The sequence below is a fragment of the Papio anubis genome, chromosome 8 (genome assembly GCF_008728515.1).
Source record: "Papio anubis isolate 15944 chromosome 8, Panubis1.0, whole genome shotgun sequence".
Taxonomy (NCBI): Eukaryota; Metazoa; Chordata; class Mammalia; order Primates; family Cercopithecidae; genus Papio; species Papio anubis.
The window spans coordinates 43,155,015-43,176,659 of NC_044983.1; the positions used below are offsets into that span (position 1 = coordinate 43,155,015).

General features: G+C 41.8%; 1 protein-coding gene across 4 annotated transcripts in view; it reads right to left on the minus strand.

Moving 5' to 3' along the window:
- The window catches only part of PRKDC (protein kinase, DNA-activated, catalytic subunit), a 189,819-nt gene that overhangs the window by 14,131 nt on the left and 154,043 nt on the right, over window positions 1-21,645 (minus strand). For all 4 annotated transcript variants that reach the window (XM_017961992.3, XM_003902720.5, XM_017961991.3 and 1 more), the window contains exons 70-76: window positions 20,839-21,013; window positions 18,311-18,504; window positions 17,331-17,511; window positions 16,069-16,229; window positions 12,510-12,721; window positions 1,631-1,718; window positions 1,380-1,523 (exon numbers count right to left, since the gene is read on the minus strand). In XM_017961992.3, the coding sequence (XP_017817481.2) occupies window positions 1,380-1,523; window positions 1,631-1,718; window positions 12,510-12,721; window positions 16,069-16,229; window positions 17,331-17,511; window positions 18,311-18,504; window positions 20,839-21,013 (1,155 nt within the window). The remainder of the gene's footprint in view (window positions 1-1,379; window positions 1,524-1,630; window positions 1,719-12,509; window positions 12,722-16,068; window positions 16,230-17,330; window positions 17,512-18,310; window positions 18,505-20,838; window positions 21,014-21,645) is intronic.

Sequence of the window (21,645 nt, forward strand, 5' to 3'; positions counted from 1 at the left end):
AGTGATATTTGAGGCACTTTGTTTTGGTAGATTATTCTTTGAAAGAATGTAAGTTATTTTTGATTTGGTACAAGGTGGAAAGTTCTGGATAAATTTTCTAAGGTACTAGAAATAAAACTCCAAACACATCTCCTGCCTGAAAGGAACAAAGGAGGCCTCTGTGCACCCTGCAGGCTTGGGCAGGATCAGGTGCTGCTGCAGGGGGAAGAACCGTGCTGCCCATGGATAGCCCTGCAAGGCAGTCTCAGGGCTTCCAGCAACAAAGTGGCCATGAATTCCGAGACAAGAGACAACGTGCAGACTGGCTGCCCAGACTGGCTGAGGCAGCAGTACGCTGGGGGCAGACTAGGCCAAAGGCTGTGTAGAGGTGGTGCTGCTAATGGGTATGGGTTTCTTTCTGTGGCGATGAAAATGTGCTAAAATTGATATGGTGATGATTTCATGACTCTGTGAATATACGTAAAACCGCTTTAAATGGATGACTTAAGGGCCATGTGAATTATATCGTAATAAAGCAGTTATTTAAAAAAGGATAAAGCTCTTCCTTTGCACTATACACAGTGGAACTTGAGAACTCTGGCAACAAGAGTTCCAAGACTTATCTAAGCCCTTAAATTTCTTGAGGTTTAATGAATAAAAGTAATTTTGACAAAAACTAGAAAGAAAAGTCAGTATGACCCAGGCTAAGCAGAGAGAATGTAAAGTAAGGTGTTTTAGGTGAGAGAGGAAGAACACTCGACTCTTCTGGAGATCACCGTTGGGGGAGGGCTGGGAAAGGCTCTGAAGGAGAAACGATGCTGCTGCCAAGCCCTAAGGGCAAGTCTCCAGATGAAGGAGGGAGAGAAGGAGCCAAGCAGGCTGCAAAGGTGTGGCAACTGGGCTGACTGCAGTCTACTTGCTCCATCATTCCCATCAAATGATGGTGTGTTTTCCTTCCAACTCCAGCACCCTCTGAAAGATCTCACACTTACCACACTTGTCCTAGGCACAGCTCTTGGTAAGCAGTTTTGTCACACAACCCCTTTGTATTTGGGGACTGGATCCTGAGCACCCAGAACTGTGCCCTGAACTAAGTGCCTGAAAATACTTATCAGCTTATTTAACACAAGCCATCTGAAGAACTGGAAATACCAATCTAGATGTAACTTTCAGATCTAAAAATCTGAGCATGAACAACATGTAATGAAACTCTGAGGTTTTACCTACTAACCCACATGCTACCAGCCAACCTAAAAATATGTTATCAGTGTGTCACAGAAAGCATGAGATCTAAAGCATTCAATAGACGTTTTAAATCCAGAACTGTTAAATCATTAAATGTAAATATTGACTGTCACAATGATTCTGCTATCATAAAGGCAGGCTGTGCCAGTCCATACCTGAATAAACTTCCTTCTAAAGGCCCCCAGGCCTGGAGCTTTTGGGTCACCCAACGCTGCATACATTCTTTCATACATTTTTTCAATGATTTTTTTATTTACAGGGGTTTTTGCTAGTTCAGCTCTTACATCATTGCTCCAATCCTGTTGGGGAGTGGGGGTGGGGAAGGTAAGAAAAAAATCAAATTAGATTGCAATTAAGTTTTACCCAAGTTCTATGTTTTATGTGCCAGAAGCTGTTCTATCATTACCTTAAAGAGCAGTTCAGGATTAGAGAGCTGATCTAAGGCGTTAATAAAATCTTGAATCACTCCTCCTTGATCCAACTTACTTTTAATCCTATTTAAAAAAATTTTACAAAGTTTAGGTAATCAAGTACCTTCCAAAAATCAATATATATTTTATATATTATACATATATAAAACAATGTATGTTATATATTATACATATATAAAATGTATATTATATATAACTAAATATAATTTATACATATCATATATATATATAAAAAACCAACTATAGTAATTTAAAATTCCATCCAATGTTAAAATGAAGCAAGAAGCATCTATTTAATCAAGAGATGAGGTTCTTAAAAACCAATTAATCCGATCCTACTCAAACTATTCCAAAAAACAACGGAGGAGGGAATACGTCCAAACTCATTCTACAAGGACAGTATTATCCTGATACCAAAACCAGACAAAGACATATCAAATAAAAGGAAAACTACAGGGCAATATCCCTGATGAACATTAATGCAAAAATACTCAACAAAATACTTGCAAACCAAATTCAACAGCACATTAAAAAGATTATTCATCATGACCAAGTGAGATCTATTCTAGAGATACAAGGATAGATCAACATACACAAATCAATCGTATCAACACAACAGAATAAAGGACAAAAACCACTGATCATTTTAACTGATGTTGAAAAAGCATTTGAAAAATGCAACATCCCTTCATGATAAAAAACAAAAAAAACCTCTCAAAAAACTAAGTATAGAAGGAACATACCTCAACACAATAAAAGCCATATACGACACACTCATAGCTGGTGTCATACTGAACAGTGAAAAACTGAAAACCCTTTTCTAAGATCTTGAACACGTTAAGGATGCCCACTGTTATTCCACATACTACTGGGAGTCTTAGCTAGAGCAAGTTGACAAGAGAAAGAAATAAAGAGTATCTATATTAGAAAGGAAGAAGTCAAATTATCCTTGCTTGCAGATGATATGATCTCATATTTGGAGACATCTAAAGACTCCACCACAAAACCATCAGAACTGATAAATTCAGTAAAGTTGCAGATACAAAAATCAATACACAAAAATCAGTAGCATTTCTATATGCCAGCAGTAAACAATCTGAAACAGAAATCATAAAAGTAATTCTATTTACAACAGCCACAAATAAAAGAAAATACTTAGGAATAAACTTAGCCAAAGAAGTGAAAGATCTCTACAATGAAAACTGTAAAACACTGATGAAAGAAATTGAAGAGGACTCAAAGAAATGCAAAGTTACCTCATGTTCATGGATGGGAAGAATCAATACTGTCAAATCTGTACACACTACCCAAAGCAATCTACAGAGTCAACACAATCCTTATCAAAATACCAATGACATTCTTCACATAGAAAAAATAATCCTAAAATTTGTATGGAACCACAAAAGACCCAGAATAGCCAAAGCCACCCTGAGTAAAAAAGAATAAAACTGGCACAATCACATTATCTAACTTCAAATTATATTACAGAGCTATAGTAACCCAAATAGCATAGCACTGGCATAAAAACAGACACATAAGTCAATGGAATAGAACAGAGAACCCAGAAATAAATTTACACAGCTGCAGTGAACCAAGTTTTCGACAAATGTGCCAAGAACATACATCAGGCAAAGGACAGTCTCCAATAAATGGTCCTGGGAAAACTGGGTATCCATATGCAGAATAATGAAACTAGACCCCTATCTCTCACCACATACAAAAATCAAATCCAAACGGATTAAAGACTGAAATCTAAGATCTCAACCTATAAAACTACAAAAACAAAAACAGGAAACTCTCCAGGACACTGGTCTGGGCACAAAGATTTCTTGAGTAATACCCCACAGGCACATGCAACCAAAGCAAAAATGGACAAACAGGAGGATCACATCAAGTCTAAAAGCTTCTGCACAGCAAAGGAAACAATAAAGAGAAGAGACAACCCACAGAATGGGAGAAAACGTTTGCAAACTACCCATTCGACAAGGAATTAATAACCAAAATATGGCCGGGCACGGTGGCTCACGTTTGTAATCTCAGCACTTTGGGAGGCCAAGGTGGGTGGATCACAAGGTCAGGCATTCAAGACCAGCCTGGCGCTGTCGCTACTAAAAATACAAAAATTCGTGGGGCATGGTGGTGCTTGCCTGTAATCCCAGCTACTCAGGAGGCTGAGGCAGGAGAATCGCTTGAACCCGGGACGCGCAGGGTGCAGTGAGCAGAGATTGCCCCACTGCACTCTACCCTGGGCAACAGAGCAATACACTGTCTCAAAAACAAACAAACAAACAAACAAACAAAATCTATAACAAGCTCAAACAACTCAACAGGAAAAAAATCTAATCTCATTTTTAAATGGGGCAAAAGATCTGAATAGACATTTCTCTAAAGAAAACATACAAATGGCAAACAGGTATATAAAAACGTGCTCAACATCAATGAACATCAGAGAAATGCAAACCAAAACCACAACAAGGTACCATCTCACCCCCAGCAATAACGAATGTTGGCAAGGATGTGGAGAGAGGACCCCTATATACTATTGGTGGGAATGTAAACTAATACAACCACTATGAAGAACACTATGGAAATTCCTTAAAAAAACTGCAACTAGAAGTACCATATAATCCAGAAATCCCACTGCTGGATATATACCCAAAATAAAGGATATCAGTATGATATCTGCACTCCCATGTTTATTGCAGCACTATTCACAACGGCCAAAATTTGGAAGCAACCTAAGTGCCCATCAACAGACAAATGGATGAAGAAAATGCAGTACATACGTGCAGTAGAGTATTATTTAGCCATAAAAAAGAATGAGATCCTGTCACTTGAAACAACATGGTGGAACTGAAGGACATTATATTATGTGAAATAAGTCAGGCACAGACAGACAAACTTCACATGTTCTTACTCATTTGTGGAAGCTAAAAATTAAAACAACTGAACTTATGGGGAGGGGAGGAGAGGTGGAAAGTGGGGATGGTTAGTGGGTACAAAAATATAGTTAGGAAAAACAGGATCTAGTATTTGGTGGCCCAACAGGGTGACTACAGTAAATTTTTACTGTACATTAAAAAATAACTAAAAGAGTATAACTGGAATGTTTATAACACAAAGAAATGATAAATGCTTGAAGTGATGGATACTCCACTTACCCTGATGTGATTGTTACACACTGAATGCCTGTATTGAAATATCCCATGTACCCCATAAACACAGACACCTACTATGTACCCATAAAAATTAAAACTTAAAATTAAAAAAAGAGCTGCTCTTAGATAAAAGCCAATCTTGCAACTGATGTTGACATTTTGACATATATAACTCGATATATATAGTTTCTGAAGTTACGTTATGAAAGAGAGGATCACTTTTTTAAAAAACAGGGTCTCACTATGTTGCCCAGGTTGGACAGCAGTGGCAACTGACAAGTTCAGTCACAGTTCACTGCAGCCTTGAATTCCTGGACTCAAGCAATTCTCCCACCTCAGTCTCCTAAGTAGTTGGAAGTACAGTCATGCACCACCATGCTTAGCTTATTTTTACTTTAATATTTTAGAGATGAGATCTCACTATGTTGCCAAGGCTGGTCATGAACTCTTGGCCTCAAGTGATTCTTCCACCTCAGCCTCCCAAGTAGCTGGTATTATAGGCACGAGCCATCATGCCCAGCAAGGTCACTTTATTGACACACTGTCTTTCACATCTTTTTCACTTCTTTCATTTTTCAAGACAACAGTTGTCTGTTCAGAGAAATGGTATGGTGGGCAGGGCCTCAGCAGGGCAGGGGTGTGTTCACAGACAAGCCACCCACTAACCAGAACAGAAGCTGGGCCTCAGCCGGGCATGGTGGCACACGCCTCTAATCCTAGCACTTTGGGAGGCCAAGGCAGGCGGATCACTTGAGGTCAGGAGTTCGAGACCAGCCTGGCCAACGTGGCAAAACCCTGTCTCTACTAAAGATACAAAAATTAGCTGGGCATGGTGGCACACACTTGTAATCCCAGCTACTCGGGAGGCTGAGGCAGGGAGAACTGCTTAAACCTGGGAGGCAGAGGTTGCAGCTGAGACTGCACTGCACTAGGTGACACAGCAATACTCCGTCTCAAAAAAATAAATAAAATAAAATAAAATTACATTAAATTAAAAAAAAAAAAGAGGCTGGCACTTTTCTTCATCTTGTCAAAATCAATACACTCAAAATAATGAGGCAGATCTGCTCATAATTAAAAACAAACAAACAAACAAACCCCAACACCTCATGATGGAGAATGTCACTAAAACACTACACATTTTGTGTACAAAGCATCCCTGAAAGAGTCGTGCACTATTGCTTACTCGTCATCAGTCTCAACTCATAAATCCATTTAAGAGTGGACAGGATGGAATAGGAACAGCTCCTGTCTCCAGCTCCCAGCGTGAGCGACACAGAAGATGAGCGACACAGAAGACGGGTGATTTCTGCATTTTCAACTGAGGTACTGGGTTCATCTCACTAGGGAGTGCCGGACAATCGGTGCTGGTCAGCTGCTGCAGCCCGACCAGAGAGAGATGAAGCAGGGCAAGGCATCGCCTCACCTGGGAAGTGCAAGGGGGAAGGGAATCCCTTTTCCTAGCCAGGGGAACTGAGACACACAACACCTGGAAAATCGGGTAACTCCCACCCTAATACTGCGCTTTACCAAGGGTCTTAGCAAACGGCACACCAGGAGATTATATCCCACACCTGGCTGGGAGGGTCCCACGCCCATGGAGCCTCCCTCATTGCTAGCACAGCAGTCTGCGATCTAACTGCAAGGCAGCAGCGAGACTAGGGGAGGGGTGCCCGCCATTGCTGAGGCTTAAGTAGGTAAACAAAGCCGCTGGGAAGCTCAAACTGGGTGGAGCCCACAGCAGCTCAAGGAGGCCTGCCTGTCTCTGCAGACTCCAACCTCTGGGGACAGAGCACAGCTAAACCAAAAAAAAAGCAGCAGAAACCTCTGCAGACGCAAACGACTCTGTCTGACAGCTTTGAAGAGAGCAGTTGGTCTCCCAACACGGAGGTTGAGATCTGAGAATGGACAGACTGCCTGCTCAAGTGGGTCCCTGACCCCTGAGTAGCCTAAATGGGAGACATCCCCCACTAGGGGCAGACTGACACCCCACACCTCACACGGTGGAGTACACCCCTGAGAGGAAGCTTCCAAAGCAAGAATCAGACAGGTACACTTGCTGTTCAGCAATATTCTATCTTCTGCAGCCTCTGCTGCTGATACCCAGGCAAACAGGGTCTGGAGTGGACCTCAAGCAATCTCCAACAGACCTACAGCTGAGGGTCCTGACTGTTAGAAGGAAAACTAACAAACAGAAAGGACACCCACACCAAAACCCCATCAGTACGTCACCATCATCAAAGACCAGAGGCAGATAAAACCACAGAGATGGGGAAAAAGCAGGGCAGAAAAGCTGGAAATTCAAAAAATAAGAGCGCATCTCCCCCTCCAAAGGAACACAGCTCTTCGCCAGCAACGGATCAAAGCTGGACGGAGAATGACTTTGACGAGTTGAGAGAAGAAGGCTTCAGCCCCACAAACTTCTCAGAGCTAAGGAGGAATTACATACCCAGCGCAAAGAAACTAAAAATCTTGAAAAAAGAATGGAAGAATGGATAGCTAGAATAATCAATGCAGAGAAGGCCATAAACGAACTGACAGAGATAAAAACCATGACATGAGAAACGCGTGACAAATGCACAAGCTTCAGTAACCAACTTGATCAACTGGAAGAAAGTACCAGCGATTGAGGATCAAATGAATGAAATGAAGTGAGAAGATAAGTCTAAAGAAAAAAGAGGAAAAAAGAAATGAACAAAGCCTTCAAGAAGTATGGGATTATGTGAAAAGAACAAATCTATGTCTGATTGGGGTGCCTGAAAGTGAGGGGGAAAATGGAACCAAGTTGGAAAACACTCTTCAGGATATCATCCAGGAGAACTTCCCCAACCTAGTAAGGCAGGCCAACATTCAAATTTGGGAAATACAGAGAACTCCACAAAGATACTCCTCGAGAAAAGCAACTCCAAAACACACAATTGTCAGATTCACCAAAGTTGAAATGAAGGAAAAAATGTTAAGGGCAGCCAGAGAGAAATGTCGGGTTACCCACAAACGGAAGCCCATCAGACTAACAACAGATCTCTGGGCAGAAATTCTACAAGCCAGAAGAGAGTGGGGGCCAATATTCAACATTCTTAAAGAAAAGAATTTTAAACCCAGAATTTCATATCCAGCCAAACTAAGTTTCATAAGTGAAGGAGAAATATAATCCTTTACAGATAAGCATATGTAGAGATTTGTCACCACCAGGCCTGCCTGAGAACCCTGAAGGAAGCACTAAACATGGAAAGGAACAACGGTACCAGCCATCTCAAAAACATGCCAAAATGTAAAGACCATCGAGAGGCTAGGAAGAGCATCAACTAATAGCAAAATGCTTGATTAATATCATAATGGCAGGATCAAGTTCACACATAACAATAATAACCTTAAACAAATGGACTAAATAGTCCGAATTAAAGACACAGACTGGCTTAAACTGGATGAGGGAGTCAAGACCATCAGTTTGCTGTATTCAGAGACCCATCTTACATGCAGAGATACACATAGGCTCAAAATAAAGGGATGGAGGAAGATCTACCAAGCAAATGGAAAACAAAAAAGCAGGAGTTGCAATCTAGTCTCTGATAAAACAGACTTTAAACCATCAAAGATCAAAAGAGACAAAGAGGCCATGACATAATGGTAAAGGGATCAATTCAACAGGAAGAGCTAACTATCCTAAATATATAGCTAAATACAGGAGCACCCAGATTCACAAAGCAAGTCATAGAGACTTACAAGAGACTTAAGACTCCCATACAATAATAATGGGAGACTTCCAACACCCTTACTGTCAACATTAGACAGATCATGAGACAGAAAGTTCACAAGGATATCCAGAATTAAACTCATCTCTCACCAATGGGACCTAATAGATATCTACAGAACTCTCCACCCCAAATCAACAGAATATACATTCTTTTCCAGCACCACATCGCACTTATTCCAAAATTCACCACATAGTTGGAAGTAAAGCATATGGCAAATGTAAAAGAACAGAAAGTTTAACAAACTGTCTCTCAGACCACAGTGCAATCAGAAACTAGAGAACTCAGGACTAAGAAACTCAATCAAAACGCTCAACTGCATGGAAACTAGACAACCTGCTCCTGAATGAATACTGGGTACATACTTGAAATGAAGGCAGAAATAAAGATGTTCTTTGAAACCAATGAAACAAAGATACAACATACCAGAATCTCTGGGACACATTTAAAGCAAGTGTGTAGAGGAAATTTATAGCACTAAATGCCCACAAGAAAGCAGGAAAGATCTAAAAATTGACACTCTAACATCACAATTAAAGAACTAGAAACAGAGCAAACACATTCAAAAGCTAGCAGAGAGGCAAAATAACTAAGATCAGAGCAGAACTGAAGGAGATAGAGACACAAAAACCACTCCAAAATCAATGAATCCAGGAGTTGGTTTTGAAAAGATCAACAAAATTGATAGACCACTTATGAAGACTAATAAGAGAAGAGAGAAGAATCAAATAGATGCAATAAAAATGATAAAGGGGTATCACCACCGACCCCACAAATGCAAACTACCATCAGAGAATACTATAAACACCTCTACACAAATAAACTAGAAAATCTAGAAAATGGATGATTTCCTGGACACTTACACTCTCCCAAAACTAAACCAGGAAAAGAACTTGATCCTGAATAGACCAATAGTAGGCTCTGAAATGGGCAATAATTAATAGCCTACCAACCAAAAAAGTCAGGACCAGATGGATTCCCAATTCCAATTCTACCAAGTACCGGAGGAACTGGTACCATTCCTTCTGAAACTATTCGATCAACAGAAAAGAGAGAGAATCCTCTAACTCATTTTATAGAGGCCACCATCATCCTGATACAAAGCCTGGCAGAGACACAACAAAAAAAGAGATTTTAGACCAATATCCTGATGAACATCGATGCAAAAATCCTCCAATAAAATACTGGCAAACTGGATTCAGCAGCACATCAAAAAGCTTATCACCATGATGATCAAGTGGGCTTCATCCCTGGGATACAAGGCTGGTTCAACATATGCAAAACAATAAAAGCGTAATCCAGCATATAGCGCCAACCAAAGACAAAAACCACATGATTCTCAATAGATGCAGAAAAGGCGCTTCCAACAAATTCAACAGCCCTTCATGCTAAAGCGGCTCAATAAATTCGATTATTGATGGAGGCATTATCTCAAAATAATAAGAGCTGTTATAGAAGCCCACGTAATTATCATACTGAATGGGCAAAAACTGAAACATTCCCTTTGAAAACTGGCACAGAACAGAATGCCCCTCTCACCACTCTATTCAACAGTGTTGTAGTTCTGGCTAGGGCAATCAGGCAAGAGAAAGAAATCAAGAGGGTATTCAGTTAGGAAAAGAGAAGTCAAATTGTCCTGTTTGCAGATGGCATGATTGTATATTTAGAAACCCATTGTCTCAGCCCAAAATCTCCTTAAGCTGATGGCTTAACTTCAGCAAAGTCTCAGGACCACAAAATTAATGTGCAAAAATCACAAGCATTCTTATACACCAGTAACAGACAAACAGAAACCCAAATCATGAATGAACTTCCATTCACATTTGCTTCAAAGGGAATAAAATACCTAAAGTCTACGCCCACAAAGGGATGTAAAGGACCTCTTCAAGGAAAACTACAAACCATGCTCCAGTGAAATAAAAGAGGACACAAACAAATGGAAGACATACCAGCATGCTCATGGATAGGAAGAATCAACAATATGAAAATGGCCATACCCAAGGTAATTTATAGGTCAAAATTGCCATCCGCATTAAGCTACCAATGACTTTCTTCACAGAATTGGAAAAACTGCTTTAAAGTTCATATGGAACTTGCCAAGACAATCCTAAGCCAAAAAGAACAAGCAGTAGACATCCACCTACCTGACTTCAGACTATACTACAAGGCTATAGTAACCAAAACAGCATGGTACTGGTACAAAAGAGATATAGAATAATGGAACAGAACAGAGTCCTCAGAAATAATGTCCCTAAGCGCTTCTGGCCATCATATCTTTTGATAAACCTGAGAAAAACAAAGAAATGGGGAAAAGGATTCCCTATTTAATAAATGAGTGCTGGGAAAAATTTGGCTAATACAAAGTAGAAAGCTGAAACTGGATCTTCCTTACTCATATAAAATTAATTCGAGATGGATTAGAGACTTAAACATTAGACCTAATACTACTTAGAAACCCTAGAAAACCTAAATTATACCATTAAGGACATGGGCATGGGCAGGGCCATGTAAAACACCAAAACAACGGCAACAAAACCAAAATTGACAAATGGGATCTAATTAAACTAAAGGCTTCTGCACAGCAAGAAAGAAACTACCATCAGTGAACAGGCAACCTACAGATGGGAGAAAATGCAACCTACTCATCTGACAAAGAGGTAATATCCAGAACACAAAGAACTCAAACAAATTTACAAGAAAAAAACAAACAACCCCATCAAAAAGTGGGCAAAGGACTGAACAGGCATTTCTCCAAGAAGACATGCATGCAGCCTACAGACACATGAAAAAATGCTCATAATGCTGGCTATCAGAGAAATGCAAAATCAAAAACCTGGCGAGTACCACCTCACACCAGTTAGAATGGCAATCATTAAAAGTCCAGGAAGCAACAGGTGCTGGAGAGGATGTGGAGAAATGAGAACACTTTTACTGTTGGTGGGATTGTAACCTAGTTCAACCATTATGGAAAACAGTATGGCGACTCCTCAAGGATCTAGAACTAGAAGTACCATATGATCCAGCCATCCCATTACTGAGTATATACACAAAGGATTATAAACCATGCTGCTATAAAGACACATGCACACGTATGTTTATTGCAGCACTATTCTAATAGCAAAGACTTTGGAATCAGCCCAAATGCCCATCATTGGCCGGACTAGATTAAGAGAAAATGTGGCACATATACACTATGGAATACTATGCAGCCATGAAAAAGGATGAGTTTGTGTCCTTTGTAGGGACATGGATGCAATGGAAACCATCATTCTCAGCAGACTATCTCAAGAACAGAAAACCAAACACTGCATGCTCTCACTCATAGGTGGGAACTGAACAATGAGATCACTTGGACTCCGGAAGGGGAACATCACACACCAGGGCCTATTATGGGGAGGCGGGGGGAAGGGATTGCGTTGGGAGTTATACCTGATGTAAATGACGAGTTGATGGGTGCTGACGAGTTGATGGGTGCAGCACACCAACATGGCACAAGTATACATATGTAACAAACCTGCACGTTATGCACATGTACCCTAAAACTTAAAGTATAATAATTAAAAAAAAAGTGGACAGGATGACACTTGAGGCCATCTACTGAGTCCTAATTAAAAGGAGGAGTCTTTCTGTGTATTTTAAACTACAGGACAATTTCAGGAGCTGATTTCAAAAATCATCTCAACTAGTCTATCCCAAGCAACCATGACCATATGAGCAGAATGTTTTGTTAGCAATGTAAGATGGAAGTATTTTACAAAGGAGATACACCCTGTAACAAGTAACATACCCAGAAGAGATATAATCAACAAAGCAACAGCTAAGATTATTCTTCAATGACAACTAATTAATTTGGAAACAACCGTAGGTGTCCACATGTGTGCTTTAACCACATTTTTATAACCTGTAGTATCTGATCAACGTATTCTTTCTGTAATATTACCTACCTTGCCACAAACTCTTTATTCTTATGACCAGTAGAAGTATCCTTGAAGGAATAGCTTTCGCTGCTTATGATGAAGGGATAAACAATAGCCTGCGGGTAGTTATCAGTGATTTCTTCCACGGTGTGCTGAACAGCAATGGCTTGGTCTTTGTCCAGTAAGGCTACTATGTGGCTGATCCAGCCGATGAACTGCCAGCAGGGAACGGAAGAGATCTAAAATAGAGAGCTGAAACTTAATGCTGAGGAAAACATCTCACATCACCTGTTATAAAAGTAACATATGTCCAAAAAAAAGAAAACTGAGAAGTATAAAAACACAAGTACAAAACAAGTCTTCCATCCCTCAGCTCTCTTCTGCTGTGGCAATCACTGGACTCTCCCAGTCACTTTCTGTGCAGAACAGTCTTCTGTTGCAAGAATGGAATCACACGAGACAGCTAGTGCTGGTTGTTCTTAGACAGACGTATAGAAAAATCTTCTACTTCATTCCTCTTGGCAGCTGTGTAGTATTCCATGTTGTTTACTGCTCTATAATGAATATTTCAATTTTTTATCACAGGTAATGTTGCAGTAGACATCTCTGTACACATAACTTTAGTTTTTTGTTTGTTTTGTTTTGTTTTGTTTTTTGAGAGGGAGTCTCGGTCTGTCGCCAGACTGGAGTGCAGTAGCATGATCTTGTCTCACTGCAACCTCTGCCTCCCGGGTTCAAGCAATTCTCCTGCCTCAGCCTCCTGAGTAGCTGGGACTACAGGTGCATGCCACCATGCCCAGCTAATTTTTGTATTTTTAGTAGAGATGGGGTTTCACCATATTGGCCTGGATGGTCTCAATCTGTTGACCTCATGATCTTCCTACCTCGGCCTCCCAAAGTGCTGGGATTACAGGCATGAGCCACCGCACCTGGCCATGGTAAAGAATTTTTCAAATTCTCATTTCTAAAAGTATTAGATTGACTACTTTCCAAAGTCTTTACCAACACCGGACATAATCAACTTTTAAAATCACTGTCGAGTTGAGATTGTGCCACTGCACTCCAGCCTGGATGAGAGCGAGACTCCGCCTCAAAAAAAAAAAAATTAAATCACTGTCAATCTGAGAAGTGAAAAACGTCTAATTTAAATTTTCATGTTTCATTATTAGTGAGGCTGAATGTTCCATGTTTATTTGCCTTACGTCCTTTAATCACGCATGCATTTCCTCTCACCATTTTCTACTGGTCTGTTGTGACCATTTATTTTGTAGATTGCCAATGTCAGCTTTCTGTTTCTTGTATGTGTTGCAAGCGGATTTGTTTTTTTTTTTAGTTGGTTGCTTTTTTTTAAGACAGAGTCTTGCTCTGTCGTCCAAGCTAGAGTGCAGTGGCGTGATCTTGGCTCACTGCAACCTCCACCTCCCAGGTTCAAGTGATTCTCCTGTCTCAGCCTCCCAAGTAGCTGGGTTTACAGGCACCCACCACCAGGCCCAACTAATTTTTGTTTTTTTTTTTAGTAGGGTTTCACCGTGTTGGCCAGGCTGGTCTTGAACTGCTGACCTCGTGATCTGCCCGCCTCGGCCTCCCAAAGTGCTGAGATTACAGGCGTGAGCCACTGCACCTGGCTTTTTATTTTTTTAACTTTGTATACGGTATTTTCTTTTTCTGTACAGAAGTACTTCTTTTCTTTTTCTGTATAGAAGTCAAACTATTTTGCTTCATGGATTCTGGTTTTTGTTTCTTCGTTCCAAGACCATTTAAAAAAATGTGTTCACATTTTCCTCTGATACTTTTAAGGTGTCATTCTGAAGATAAAATCTGATGTGTTTGGAAGTACGTCCAGCTGTGGCGATCGCCCGGCCTCGGCCAAGGCTTCAACAGACCACACCAAAATGCGTCTCAAATGGAGCAGCCATGGAAACCATGATGTTTACATTTCACAAATTCGCGGGGATAAAGGCTACTTAACAAAGGAGGACCTGAGAGTACTCATGGAAAAGGAGTTCCCTGGATTTTTGGAAAATCAAAAAGACCCTCTGGCCGTGGACAAAATAATGAAGGACCTGGACCAGTGCAGAGATGTAAAAGTGGGCTTCCAGAGCTTCTTTTCCCCTAATTAGGGCCTCACCATTGCATGCAATGACTATTTTGTAGTACACATGAGCAGAAGGGAAAGAGTAGGCAGAAGCGAGACAATTCCTCCTCCCTGATAAGAGTTGTCCCCAAAGGGTGGCTTGAGGAATCTGCCCACAGCTTCCCCATAGAAGGATTTCATGAGCAGATCAGGACCCATAGCAAATGTAAAATAAATCTAACTCCCATTTGACAAGCTGAAAGCGAAGTTAAATACCAGATGGCTTTTTGATTTTTGTATTGTTTGCATCCCCTTGCCCTCAATAAATAAAAGTTCTTTTTTAGTTCCGAAAAAAAAAAAAAAAAAAAATCTGATGTGTTTGGAATGCTGGCGTGAGGCTTGAGTATGGACAAGTTTCCTGAGTGCAAGTGTGCACTGAGGACAGCATGGCGTGTGAGGACGGATCAGTTCACACACCTCACGTAAGCTCACAGAGAGGCTACCGGCTCCACTGCACGTGTCTACTGGGTGTTGTGACAACGCGGAGTGAATACTTTATGTCCTCACAAATTCAAATGCTGTTTTTATCATGTATAAATATTACATTATATTGGAAAAAAACAAAACCATAATGAAGTTATTTAATTATTTGCTCACTTACCTTGAAGAAAAACACATACATGTTGCATTTCTGAATTTACCTTAACCTGTTTAATACCTACTGAGAAAGTCTACTATTCAGAATGTAGAAAAAGGTAAAGGGAGTGGTTAGGGCCCTAAAAGTCAAACTGGGTCCCCGTTGCCCAGAGATCAACATTATTTAAAAACTCACCATGCAAAGCTAATAGAGATCGAACCAAGTAACCCTTTTTGAACTATTACATTTTCAACTCAAAGCTTGGCCCTGTCTTCCAGTTACATGTCTATAAAAGTCAACTACGAAGCCTTTCAGAGGCCCTGTGCTTTGCAAATGAAGTCAGTGGAGCCTTCCTGCACACAGAGCCCAAAGGACAGGAGTGCAACTGGCAGTGCAGCCCTTGGTGGGGCCAAGGGGCAGGTCACGTGGAGGGGTGCGGGTTCCTCCCATGTCCACACACTGACCCCTCACTCCTGCTCACAGGTCTCAGACCCCTCTGGACACCGTGCTGCTGGAAGGTGCTGTGCTCCTGGGAGGTGGGATGCAAGCTGAACTTGCTCACTCCCTCTGGGCTAAATGACAGGTGAGCACTGGGCACAGCAAATGTGACTGGGCACAGTCACCCCGCCTCCAACTCTCTGGGTCCTTGTTCAAACACAGTGTTCTTATCAACACCCACGGAGGAAAATGGGTAAATGCGAAAACTCATTTTTGCAGCTTTAAATTACCTATGTCCTCAGAATGTAGCAGAATTCACACCTGGCTGGGAAAAGCTATAATACACGAACTGCACACATTAACGCGTTTGGATATAAATAAGCGTATCTTTACGTTCTGTAAAGTTCCTTACCGCCAAGTCGAATAAAGACACCAACCTCTTTTGTCATGAGACTCAAAGTCTCCTCTGGATACCGTTCTATAATCTGAAGTAATCTAGGAAACTTCAATCTGGCTTCATTGGAATTTAATTTTAAAGCTTTCAACATTTTCTCCACCACAAGTGCTGGATACGCCTGCAGTTCTGCAGAATCAGTAACTATCAATGACACCAAAGAAGAAAACAAAGGTCAATATATCTACTTATCCATAAACTATGACCTTAAATGCTAACATGCTCCCTTTTTGCCTTGTATTTTTTAGTGTCATTGTTCTTTTTTTGTTGTTGTTGAGACGGAATCTCGCTCTCTTGCCCAGGCTGGAGTGCAGTGGTGTGATCTTTGCTCACTGCAAGCTCCACCTTCTGGGTTCAAGCCATTCTTCTGCCTCAGCCTCCGGCGTAGCTGCCACCATGCCCGGCTAATTTTTTTGTATTTTTAGTGAGATGGGGGTTTCACCATGTTAGCCAGGATGGTCTCAATCTCCTGACCTTGTGATCCGCCCACCTCGGCCTCCCAAAGTGCTGGGATTACAGGCATGAGCCACCGCACCCAGCCATTGTTCTTTTCTTAACTACCACTGTACACCAACAAACACCAGGTACAGTTTTGTATCTATCCTGAAGCCAAATCCTTCCATTAGAGTGCCCATTCTGCATGAAGCACAGTTTGAATCCTGGGCTGGGAACACAAGGGGCAGTTGGTGGTTACTGAATTTATTCCAGGAGCATGAAGCAGGCCACATGAGCCAGTAATATTGAAGCTGCAAGCAAAATATCAAAGTATAAATTAAACACATGGAAAGAGAGGACCACTTAACTCCATTTAAATGTAGGTCATGTTGCTTAGACAGGCCATTCACTGTCTATCTCTCTTTTTTTTTTTTTTTTTTTTTTGAGACGGAGTCTCGCTCTGTCACCCAGGCTGGTGTGCAGTGGTGCAATATCAGCTCACTGCAACCTCTGCCTCCTGGGTTCAAGCGATTCTCCTGCCCCAGCCTCCTGAGCAGCTGGGACTACAGGCATGGGCCACCACACCCAGCTAATTTTTTTGTATTCTTAGTAGAGTTGGGGTTTCACCACGTTGGCCAGGCTGGTCTCAAACGATCCACTGCACCTGGCTGCCATTGTCTCTTAAAAAGACAATAGGATTTTCAAAATATTTGTAATTTGAAAACAAATAGGAGACCAAAAGTATGTACAAAATTCATAAGACTTTATGCTGACATAATGGAACACTAGCTTTTTAATTTTGCAATTCACCTGATGCATTCTCTTCTTCCTTGCGCAGCTGTTGGTCACAGAAATCTGCCAGCGTCATGTAAGCATCAATCACCCCAGCTGCAGGCCTACAGCTCCAGGAGGGAGGCTGGGCCTCCTCCTCAGCTGCCTGCACAGCCTCAGAGAGGTGCTGGAATGCTCTCTGGTACAGACCCGCGATCACCTGGAATTCACAGAGACCTCAACCCATGAGCATGACTGAAGCTTTCTCAAAGAATTCTGCTTTCCATTTGTGACTCATGACACATAAATGGATCAACAGTTCCAAAATAACACTGAAGCTATGGAACTGGAAAAACAAGAGTCCACACTGGCTGTGAAGGAGCAAGCAATTCCAGTAAGATCCTCAGCACATAACAACTGGCCAAACAAAAATGCAAGCCCAGCGCGGGCCAGGTGCACAAGCAACACAGAGCTAGGTCTGGTCAGTGGAGTGCGTGGCGGAGAGGGAGACGGAAGTTGGCTCCTGCCCTCAGTGTCCTGCACAGATGCTGGTAGCATCATGGAGGGAAAAGACAAGGCCCCACAACTGAGGTGAGGCAGGACACAGTGAATGAGAAGGAAGCTGGTAACTATTGAAAAAATAATCGGCAAGAAGCTAAGCAAAGCAGGCACTAAATAAAAAAGCAGAAAAGGCTGATTTGTTCCGTAAGCTGGTGGGACGTCTGAATGGTGATGGGTGGGGAAATTTAATAAACAAAAGTCATAAAAGAACTGTCCACAGTTCTTTTAATCCAAAAAAAAATTAAAATTCATGACTTTTAATATTAAAAAATTTGTATCATTCAAATAAATAGGAAGCACAAAGAATGTCAATTTTCCACATAAGAAAATTGGCTGTGCATAACTGTCAAATATATTTTAAAAACACAAAGCAATACCCTATTACTTTCCTGTAGCCTGAACACTGCACATTGAAGACATACACAGCACACTAGTATAAAACATTCTTCCAGTATTACCTTCTCCGAATCCTCTGAACTGGATCCAGAAAGCTCTAAGATTCTTCTAGCCTTGTCCTCCTCGATTTCAGCAAGGCAGGCTGGCTCACTGCTGAGAGCATTAGCTATGATCCTGTAAGTTGTACCCAAGAGAATGTTCTGGTCACGGGAAGCCAGAATATTTTTGCTTAAGTAGCTTGACACGTTGTTCTCATCTGTTGGATTAAAAAAACAAACAAAACAAAAACAAACACTGTGTGTATGTGTGTGTGTGTGTAATTAAAAAGAAGAAATTCGTTGTCTACAAAAGTTTTCTTTTGTTTTTGGAACAGGGTCTCCCTCTGTTACCCAGGCTGGAGTGCAATGACACGATCTTGGCTCACTGCAACCTCTGCCTCCCGGGCTCAAGCGATCATCCCACCTCAACCTCCCAATTAGCTGGGACTATAGGCTTGTAACACCATGCCCGGCTATTTTTTGCATTTTTGGTAGAGATGGGGTTTCGCCATGTTGCCCAGGCTGGTCTCGAACTCCTATGTTCAAGCAATCCTCCCACCTTGGCCTCCGAAAATGCTGAGATTACAAGTGTGAGCCACCGTGCTTGGCCTAAAGTTTTCTATCAATAAATTAATAAAAATAAATATTGAAAGTATAAGAAACTGACTTCAAATACTGGCTAGGGAATTTCTTGAACTCACATATTAATGAAAAATGTTCTTTGTTAGAAGTAACTGTATCAAAGTCCACAGAGGCTAAGCAATTGAAACTTTCATGAATTAACTTTTTATTCAAGCACCATCATTCTGCAATTTTTCAAAGCACCTAATTCTGTTATAAAGAATAGGAAATGAGTACTGTGTTTGTACACAAATTAATAATCCAGAGTAGGTCTTTAAATTGGCACTGTGGCCCATAGCAAATGAAGCAACAGGCACTGCTGCATTTAAAGTTCTAGTTCTGCTGTGACTGTGTGGTTCTGGGCAAGCAGCTGGATCAGCGCTGGTTAAGTCTGCAGTGTCCAGAGATGCGATAACAGTGCTGAAACTAGGACGCCTGATCAAACCACATGCCCTCCTTGCCTATGGTCTGACAGTTCTCTGCCAGAGTTATCTCACATACAGGATCACAACTACTGGCCCTGCTTATCATGCAAGGCTGTTATGAACTACAACCATACTCTAACTGTGTAATTATTATTATATGGGTATATGGACACTAATATTAACATCAGCAAACTCCTCCTCCCCTCAAAAAAACCCATATAATTATTTAGCAATCATCAGGATAATTTTCTTCTTCTTTTTTTAGATACAGGGTCTCACTATGTTGCCCAGGTCAGAATACAGTGGCTACTCACACAGGCACAATCATGGCTCAATGCAGCCTCGAACTCCTGATCTCAAGCTATCCTCCCGCCTCAGGCTCCCCAGTAGCTGGGACTAAGGGTGCAGGCCACAACGTCCAACTAGAATGATCTTCTCCTCCTGGGATCAGTGTAAAAGAGTGCTTCTCCCCTAGACACCTTTATTGAGGCTGATACTTCAGAGCTGGTCTGTCTGGGAACCCAGCTGGATCATGCCTGATCAGAATACTAGCACACATCCTCAGACACAGGGCAACAGAGCAGGCAGGGGACAAGACCCAAACCTGCCCGAGAAAGCTTTCCTCCTTTAATGTAGTCTTAAAGACTACACTATTTCAGGAGGAAACGGCTTTTTTTTTTTTTTTTTTTTTTTTTTGAGACGGAGTTTTGCTCTTGTCAACCAGGCTGGAGTGCAGTGGCGTGATTTGGGCTCGCTGCAACCTCCACCTGCCAGGTTCAAGCGATTCTCCTGCCTCAGGCTCCAGAGCAGCTGGGACTACAGACATGCGCCTGCCACTACGCCCAGTTAGTTTTTGTTTTTGTTTTTGTTTTGAGATGGAGTCCTGCTCTATCGCCCAGGCTGGAGTGTAGTGGAGCGATCTCAGCTCACTGCAAGCTCCATCTCCCAGGTTCACGCCATTCTCCTGCCTCAGCCTCCCGAGTAGCTGGGACTACAGGCGCCCACCACCAAACCTGCCGTAATTTTTTTGTATTTTCAGTAGACACAGGGTTTCACTTTGTTAGCCAGGATGGTCTCGATCTCCTGACCTCGTGATCCACCCGCCTCGGCCTCCCAAAGTGCTGGGATTACAGGTGTGAGCCACTGTGCCCGGCCTAATTTTTTTTTTTTTAGTAGAGATGGGGTTTCACCATGTTGGCCAGGATGTTCTCGATCTCCTGACCTCGTAATCCACCCACCTTGGCCACCCAAACTGCTGGGATTACAGGCGTGAGCCACTGCACCCAGGCTGAAATGGCTTTTCATGTTTGTTTATATCTTATATGCAAACAAAGTTTTCAAAATAATTAAACTATCATTCTCTGGCTCACTTTGCTATATTCACTAAAATTACTGCAAAGATTTACCTCCCAAACGTCAGATGATGCAGCACAAAGAATAAGAAGATACACAAGACAATATAACATAGCCCTCTAAGATGTATGTGGATAAAAGCGGTCAACTTACCCAACAAAGAGACTGTTTTCAGCACAGTGAGCACCTGCTCAGAGCAGCCCTGGGATCGGCTCCGGCAGTGGCTCAAGCGGCAGTAGCTCTGCACCCAGCTCACCAGCCAATCGTCTCTGGTTTTTGACTCTTTATGCAGCTCCTTCAGTAGTTTCATGGCAAGTGAGAAATTGTTCTGTATTAATAGAAAAAGAGAGAAGGTGGTATGATGATACACAAGTGACAGAAGTTTCAAACTGGCCTGCTTCCCCCTTTGCACGACACAATCCACCGGAGAGTAACAAATCTATTTCTTTAGCTTCAATTATGTCTCTAAATGTATCACTGGGGTATAATTCATATTTAAAGAGTACAATTCAGGCCAGGTTTAGTGGCTCAGGCCTGTAATCCCAGCACTTTGGAAGGCCGAGGAGGGAGGATTACCTGAGTCTAGGAGTCTGAAACCAGACTAGGCAACATAGTGAGACCCTACCTCTAAAAAATTTTTAAAAATTAGCCAGCACCATGGCACGTGCCTGTAGTCCCAGTTACTCTGGACACTAAGGTAGTAGGATCACTTGATCCTGGGAGGTTGAGGCTGCAGTGAGTTGCTGTGTACTCCATCCCGGGAAACAGAGCAAGACTGTCTCAAAAAAACAAACAAACAAAAAAAGGTGGGGGCAGGGTGGGTACAATTCAGTATTTTTGAGTATATTTACAAAGTTGTGCAACCACCACCCCTAATTCCAGAACATTTTCATTACCCCAAAAAGAAACTCACTGTCTATTCCGAGTCACTACCCAGCCACTGGCAACAGTAAATTCCCT